Source organism: Clupea harengus, chromosome 2, assembly GCF_900700415.2.
Source record: "Clupea harengus chromosome 2, Ch_v2.0.2, whole genome shotgun sequence".
Classification (NCBI taxonomy): Eukaryota; Metazoa; Chordata; class Actinopteri; order Clupeiformes; family Clupeidae; genus Clupea; species Clupea harengus.
Genome location: NC_045153.1, coordinates 14502444 through 14510332, shown reverse-complemented (window position 1 = coordinate 14510332; position 7889 = coordinate 14502444). Strand labels below are relative to the sequence as shown.

The 7889-nt window shown below is 40.9% G+C and overlaps 1 protein-coding gene across 1 annotated transcript; it reads right to left on the bottom strand.

Moving 5' to 3' along the window:
- Window positions 1-1524: 1524 nt before the first annotated feature.
- gatd3 (glutamine amidotransferase class 1 domain containing 3) lies at window positions 1525-7331 on the bottom strand. The gene is made up of 7 exons (XM_012837252.3): window positions 6957-7331; window positions 6569-6621; window positions 3682-3795; window positions 3427-3546; window positions 2920-3012; window positions 2584-2740; window positions 1525-2255 (listed from the first exon to the last, which is right to left on the bottom strand). Exons 1-7 carry the CDS (start codon window positions 7071-7073, stop codon window positions 2127-2129), a joined length of 783 nt encoding a protein of 260 aa, XP_012692706.2. The 5' UTR covers window positions 7074-7331; the 3' UTR covers window positions 1525-2126.
- Window positions 7332-7889: the final 558 nt, after the last annotated feature.

Here is a 7889-nt window from a genome sequence, read left to right as displayed (position 1 = left end):
GACCCGCAGCCTCTTAATTAAACGGCCAACCGATACTGAGACGCTGACAGGGACCAGCAAGCCCACTCGGCCTAACACACACACCTGCGCTTAGTTGGCTGCAGACGTACGTATGCACACACACACACACGGAAGCAGAGGGGGAGCATGTGTGTGTGTGTGTGTGTGTGAGAGAGAGAGAGAGCTAAAATGAAAATCCCCAAAAGAGTCTCCAGTGTGCCATGAAAACTGGAATACTTTGAAGAAGGAATCAAAAAGCTAAGGCTACTTCAAAAACACATGTAGACAAAACATAGATCCCAAAGGGTGTGCTCTCCAAGGCCACCTTCATCTTTTCTTATCAGTTCTCCCTTGTAGCTTAAAACATAGGGCCGTGTGCATGGAGATGGATGTCCTAACTACGACTACACAATGATTGGACCAAAGATTGCAAAGTGTGGTTTACACAGTCATTGTGTGTATATGTGTTTGTGGTTTTATTATTAAAAGTGTGGATCCTAATAGATTTTTTTGGCTGGCCTTTATACATATGAAATACATATACCCTTTGTTGGGTAAAATTGCATACTGTCTGCTGTGTTTGTGTTCCTACGCAATGCAATTTCCCCAATGGTTCTTCATAAGAATTATCATGGCTGAGTCTGGACCAGCAACTGACCAGCCTTGCCAAATTGTAGGTGTTTTTAAGCATTGTATGCCTTTCAATTTTATGAGCAAACAGATGCAATACAATTTCTGACATGGACAGTGCTGGCGTATTACTATAGTAAGCATAGTAATCATTTAGTATTTAAAAAAAAAAAAACATACCCTTTCAAAAACATTGCGGAGAGTTCTGGTGTTTTTACTTTAAACTACGAAAAAGTGCATGGCCTACTGCATCTATAATGTCCGACAGGACTGACATTTCACTGCTCCAGTAATGTTGCGTCTCATTATCCCTCAGCAAAGGTTACACAGCGTAGACCGGGCCTTCATTAAGGGGGTGAAGGAGAGCTGTGAGGCCTAAGGAGGACATGCGAAACAGTCAAGATTGGATTTGTTTTCATAGTGTTATGTCTGACCCGCACTGATGCACTGGTTGGCCGAATTTCATCTAAGACCCCAGAAACAAATACAAAATGGTCACATAAGTCAGCATGGCAACCTTTGGGTCAGCCTCCCATACAGATCCATGACGTGATTAGTTTAGAACGCAGAACACATAGCTAGGCTACGGTAGTCTGGCATGGCATCATGGTATCTGATTGACGTAAGGTTATTAAGCCCATTACTTAGTCTAGAAATGATACTAGAAATTACACTTAGTAGCCTAGGTTATGATGACTCCTTCAAACCCATGAATGAAACAGAGCAAAAGAATTTGGAATGAAAATAACATATAAAACCATGAAAATAACAACATGAAAATAAATCTTACACGCTGCTGACAGAAAACGTAGGGAAAAGCTAATTATTAAATTTTTTTATTTTAAGGCTAGGCTACTAGCATTTGAGTGAAAAGTGACTTTTAAAACTTCTTTCTTAGAATTATTGTAGTTGTGAAGGGAAGCAGACTGGCCAGCCAAGCAGATTCCCAACAAAGTCCATCAGTGCCCCCTCTTGGCAATTAAATACATTACAACTAGTCATGTATTTCATCATGGAAAAAGTGAATAATGAAAAATGTGCTGTGTCTTTAGTAACCGTATTCTTGGCAATTTCAGCCTCTCATGCCAGAGCGCAATTGCAATTTCCACTGGACCTCAGCTTTGGGTGTGGTCATTATACAGCTTGTGAAATTGAAACCAAATGCATCACTACCATAAAATAATTATTTTTTTAATGAAAAAAAATATGTCAGATGGGAAAATCCTAGTCACAGCAAGCCTCTAAATGAAGCTGAAATCTTGATTTCCATAGTCTCTATAGACTCACAGTCTCTATAGTCTCACAGTGTCTTTCCCCTCAGGCGTCTGCAGCCAAGGTATTTTAATGCCAGCCACCTCCATGTCTGGTCTGGCACTTCAGTTATTTAAATCACAGGTCACACTAACTTGACCCTCATCAAGGAAGGACTGGCATGACAATATTTTGGCCACAGCAGACGCCTCAGGTGTGGGACACTGGTTGTCTCGGTGTTGCCATCACTTTCCGCTGAGCTTCAGGACGTCCTTCACCATGGCTCCGATTCCATCGAAGATCAGGTGCAGCTTTGTCTCGCACATGAAGGCTGGTGAAGTCACCACCTTGTTTTTCAGGTCAACATGGGTCTCGTAAAACACTGAGGTTAAGGGTGAATTCGACAGCGTCAACTCAAGTCAGGTCCAACACATGCACTCACAAGATCATGTAAAATACACCTGCAAAATGCTTACTGCCCTTATTCAATTGTGCAATTGTGTTAAGGAGTTGTTTTGCATGCAATATGAGGAGTGGAGAATGCCCCAAAAGAATAACTTTCTGCTCATACAAAGCTCTTTGCCTCTACAAACTAATTTAACAACTACTGTGGTAGTCTGTTTAGTAATGCAGGTTTTGCATGTTATAACACAGAAGCAGCTAAGCCTTTGCTCAGGACACATAAATCTCAAGGCAGGATATGGTGACGTCTTTGACGCAGTGCTTGGCACCAAGGGCTTTAATGGCCTGAGCTGTGCCAGCGTAGGGCCATTTCCCGCCTTCCTCTTCCTCGTGGCCCACAGTCACCTCCACACCAGGGAGAACCTTGGCTGCCAACACGGGGGAGATGCAGCACAACCTGGCAACCACAGACATCAACATTTCAATGATAAATGACTGAATAAGAAAGATATCAAAAGAGAATACACAAAGCACAATTTCAACACAACGTATTTGTAAGAAAAGTAAAACGGTGAACATGCAATACCATGGTTACAAAAGTGCCGAGCGAGTAGACCACTTCACCCATACACTCACCCAATAGGTTTTCCAGCTTTGTGGAAGTCCTTCAAAACACGCTCCACGTCAGCATTCACTTTGCAGTCCTTCCCATCCACAGCAAATGTGGACCTGCAAATCAAGGTGAAGTACTATACTCAGACAGAAAGAAGAACAATAAGGATGAACTCGGCACGCCATATTACACTGTCAATTTTAGCAATTTCAAATCTTAACATGTCTTTATTTCCTCCGCCAAGGTTGTTATGTTTTCATCCCTGTTCGAATACACAAAAACTACTAATTTCGATTTTCATGAAACTTGGTGGAAAGATATAACAAGTAAACACTAATTACATTTTGGAGCCGATCCGACTCACAGGGTGCCTGCTAGTTTCGCTTTCACGAACGTTGCAAGATACGGCAGGAAAAGGGGTCTGTTGAACCTTGGCGGAGGTATGCGCTCTGTTTGAGAGCCGTTCTAGTATTAACGGAGCATTGAAGTAGACACATTACAGGGTACTCTACTGTCAGTACAGTACTTACAAATTCTTGGCTGCCCCGAAGCCGCCGGGGAAGATGATTGCGTCGTAGTTACTGGCACTCAGTTTGGCTACATCAACTATATTGCCACGGGCAATCCGTGCCGACTCAGATAACACATTCCTTTTTTCCCAACACACACAACAATGGAAGAGAAGTCACACACCCCACGAAGATTGATGCAGTCTCATCTGACACGGTAATGTTCTTTACTAGTGCAGCCAGTGTGTCAATTAAAGATCCAATCCCTACTCCTACCTAGACTCCTTCTCCATGGGCTGGCCTTTGCCATGGTCAATGACATGCATCTGGGCGACATCTGGGGCATACATCTGCACTTCAGCCCCTCCTCTGCTAAGGTGCACCAGGATTCTGCACATCACACAACACAAACATGTGCAGTAGTCAAAACATCAGTGTAACTCTGCAAGACCTATAGGCCAGGCAAAGTAGTGTTTTTCGACAGACAAATTGTAAAAGAATTTTTTGCAGCTTAGATCATTTCTCTGAGGTGTCCAGAACAACATACTAAAAGTCCTAAGAAATCCTAGTTGAGGAAATATGTTAAATTCTCATCAATCCGAGATGTGTGCCAATAAGGCCAGGCAACATTACACCCCAATGGGGCTATTTTTTTTCCTTTACTCCTATCAAAATGAAACTTTACACAATGAAACTACCCATGAAAAGTAAACATTTTTGTATTACAAGTTTCTTTGAAAATTAATTTTAATATGCAAATGAGCTATACACTAATCGAATATGCCCAAAATACACCCAAATAGGCTTAATTTTTTCCTTTACTCCTACCACAATACAACTTTACATAGTAAAAGTATACATGAAAAGTAACTTTTTTTGTATTACAAGTTTCTTTTGAAATGAATTTGAATATGCACATGAGCTCCACACTTATTGAATATGTCCTAATCTGCATAGGCAGAAACACCATTTATATGTATAACAAATACATCATTCAATCATCCTACTGCCAATGGGTGATGGCAATGCTGCTTTTAGACTGGCCTCTAACCTGAAAACTGCCTGGCTTGGTAGTACCTGCCAGGGGTATAACCCCCCGCCGGTATAGTCTTCAGGGTCACAGAGGCACACAAGCCTCCCCACCAAGACAAGGTAGCAACAACAGGGGAGTTTTTTTAGTTTTTCTTTTTAAAGTCTTTTTTTTTTTTTTTAAATCCAGCCTGGATCCTCGACCCCTTCTCTGTGGCTCTTGGTTCTGGCACCCCCTATATCAGTTCCTGGTTTGTTCTTTGCTTAATTCTTCCCCTCTGGGTCGTATTCATCTGATAAATCAGGCAACTGTGAGTTTGTGCAGCTAGTACCACGACATTCTCCGCAAATGGCAGTGCAAGGGAGTCCATGTTTTTTGCATGTGCATCTCTTTGTGCTGCAGTCTTTCTTGCAACTACAGCGGACTACATCTAGTATTTCTGGTGGTGCCGCAGGCTGATCGGTCATTATTGGCATAAATCTCCCATCCAAAACATGCCACCCCCAGTCTTTTGGGTCCATACGTTCACTTCCCCCTTTCCACTCCATCATTTGGTAAATGACCCGAAGACTATGGAACTTTGCAGCTGTTGACGTTGGAGGGAGAGTTTGAGGTTCCACTGGAGATGAGTTCTGAGTTACTTTATCACAGAATCGCCTGTATCTCAGCATATCCAGTGATTCATCTTTTTCGCCCCCATACAGTGATACTAGAGCTTTTTCACCTGCTGCAATGATGATGCCTTTTCCCACATTTTCCTGTGACTGGCTGAACACCTTAGCTTGTTCGAGAAAGCTAGTGTCATTCTTTACTTTTTTCAGTGCCATTCCCTTTCCTATGCCAAATAGACGAGACGTAGAATCACAGCCTAAAATGGCATGAATAAAGAGGAGATTGTCACACACCTTGGGACCAAGTAACTCCTTCGTCTACTTTATGCACCATATCCGTCTTGTTTTTGTTGCTTTCTTTGGTTCTGGTGCCAGAAACAGCTCCTGTGCATTCAGATCAGCATGATGCAAGAGTACTAACAAGTCTGTGTCATCACCTACTAAGACTGTGTATTTTGTTCTGGCAGAGGCAATGGCAGTTTGGACAATGAGCACATCTGCATCGTGCTTTGCATGGTCTGTGGTACACCCAGCCTTCTCAAGTTTAGCACTGAGATAAAAGAAGAACCGTTGTTTGTTTTCCTTATTGTTAAGGAACTGGTCCTTTTTGGATTGGATGATCATGTCACCAGAGAAGTGTACAGTCACACCGGGAGTAGCACCTGTCCGACGCAGTTGAGAGGCATCTTTTATTGTTGGTTCTTCTTTGTAGCCATCAAAGACTATGATAGTAGTCTTACCATATTTCTGTGTGACATATCTGACTATACCGGCAGGGGGTTATACCCCTGGCAGGTACTACCAAGCCTGGCAGTTTTCAGGTTAGAGGCCAGTCTAAAAGCAGCATTGCCATCACCCATTGGCAGTAGGATGATTGGATGAAGATTGGGCAGATGTATTTGTTATACATATGAATGGTGTTTCTGCCCTTTGCAAATTAGGACGTATTCAATAATTGTGGAGCTCATGTGCATATTCAAATTAATTTCAAAAGAAACTTGTAATACAAAAAAAGTTACTTTTCATGTATACTTTTACTATGTAAAGTTTTATTGTGGTAGGAGTAAAGGAAAAAATTAAGCCTATTTGGGTGTATTTTGGGCATATTCGATTAGTGTATAGCTCATTTGCATATTAAAATTAATTTTCAAAGAAACTTGTAATACAAAAAATGTTACTTTTCATTGGTAGTTTCATTATGTAAAGTTTCATTTTGATAGGAGTAAAGGAAAAAAATAGCCCCATTGGGGTGTAATGTTGCCTGGCCTTATTGGCACACATCTCGGATTGATGAGGATTCAACATATTTCCTCAACTAGGATTTCTTAGGACTTTTAGTATGTTGTTCTGGAAACCTCAGAGAAATAATCTAAGCTTCAAAACATTCTTTTACAATTTATTCTACTTTTGGCTCCAAAAGGGGTTAGTTTGCCTGGACTACTAGGGAGGAAGAGTTTTACTGCAATGTTTCTGTTTGACAGACAACCAGTACAGTAGAACAGGCCTGAAGGGCAACACTCACGCTGACGCCTCATGGATCTCCGTGCCGTCGTACACGCCACATCCTGAGAGCACCTGCCAAATATTAAACTAATTATGTAACTTAACGTTGACCCCTTAGAGACATCTTCATTGAATATACAATTCCCACATACAAGCAATAGCTTCAGAAGACACACAACATTTAGGACTACATGAAATGTGACGTTCCCACTACGTTGGTCATAACAGCTACAATATGCTGCAAGAATGAGCTAATACGTAGCAGGCTAATGTGTGCGTTTTCTGTGTAACGTTAAGAGCTTGGAGAAAGCAACATGACATTCACAACAAAGTTAGATAGCTAGCTGGCCAGCTAACGTTAATTTATCCGTGTGGTCGACTGTTGATGTTTAGCTAGATGTACTTACAACAGCAACTTTAGCTCCAGACAAGTTGGTGGTCGTGTGGATAAACCCTGCACCTGCAACTTGCGGTTTTAGCCAGAAGGGATATGATTTGCAGACAAAAGATCGTATGGCAAACATTTTGGAGTGAGAGCTGAAAGCAGCGGCTGTCCTCGCCGAAGTTCAGTGACAGTGTGCTAAAGCAAGCGTGTTAGCGGCTGTCTTGGCAAGAACAGCTTATCCACCAGCATGTAACTTGCAAGGTCAAGTCTTTAGTTCTGTTCATGCTCACAACAAAAATTCAAAGCAATATTTTATAACAATATAAGCTATGACTTATGATGGTCACGTCTGATAATATATATAACAATACATGAAAATAAATTCGCCAGAAGGAGGTTCATATAACCTGGAAGATATTTAAAGGAGTGAGTGACTTAACGTTACCGTAAGTATTAGTGAATATGGCGCCCAAAAAATTACATGTAATTCATGCAGTTTCAAGGCGTTAAATATTCACTTTCTTCTTCATGTTGAATTACACAAAATTTCAAAATGTTTTCACCTAATTATTCATTTAAAGCACAATTGTCTGCATTCCTCTTTATGGGTGCTCTTTAGCTGTTATGGTACAACAGGGCCACCTTTTGGCAAAATAATAAATCACACTCTTTTATTCACAATCACTCTTATTCACTGTCGGAGTATGAGATGTATGAATATATTAACTATAGTACGGTATCAGTAGACATGATTTGCCTACAAGATGGGAAACATGTTTTATTATGGCGATTGATTTAACTAATTAATTTAACTTGTACTAGTACAATGAATGTGTTCCTTCCGAGACAATTTCTCTATTCTAATTTATAGAATATTATGTGGGCAGAAGTAACATAGAAATAGGTTAACTAAATATATAGAGTGAAATAAGAATACCCACATGAAAATAACTAA

What these genes read in the sequence shown, in the direction of transcription:
- gatd3 (XM_012837252.3), bottom strand. Translation starts at nt 7,073, where the DNA reads ATGTTTGCCATACGATCTTTTGTCTGCAAATCATATCCCTTCTGGCTA. An exon ending in GAGATCCATGAGGCGTCAGC is followed by an intron (nt 3,796 to 6,568) that starts GTGAGTGTTGCC and finishes TGTGATGTGCAG; the next exon opens with AATCCTGGTGCACCTTAGCA. An exon ending in AAAGCTGGAAAACCTATTGG is followed by an intron (nt 2,741 to 2,919) that starts GTGAGTGTATGG and finishes TGTGGTTGCCAG; the next exon opens with GTTGTGCTGCATCTCCCCCG.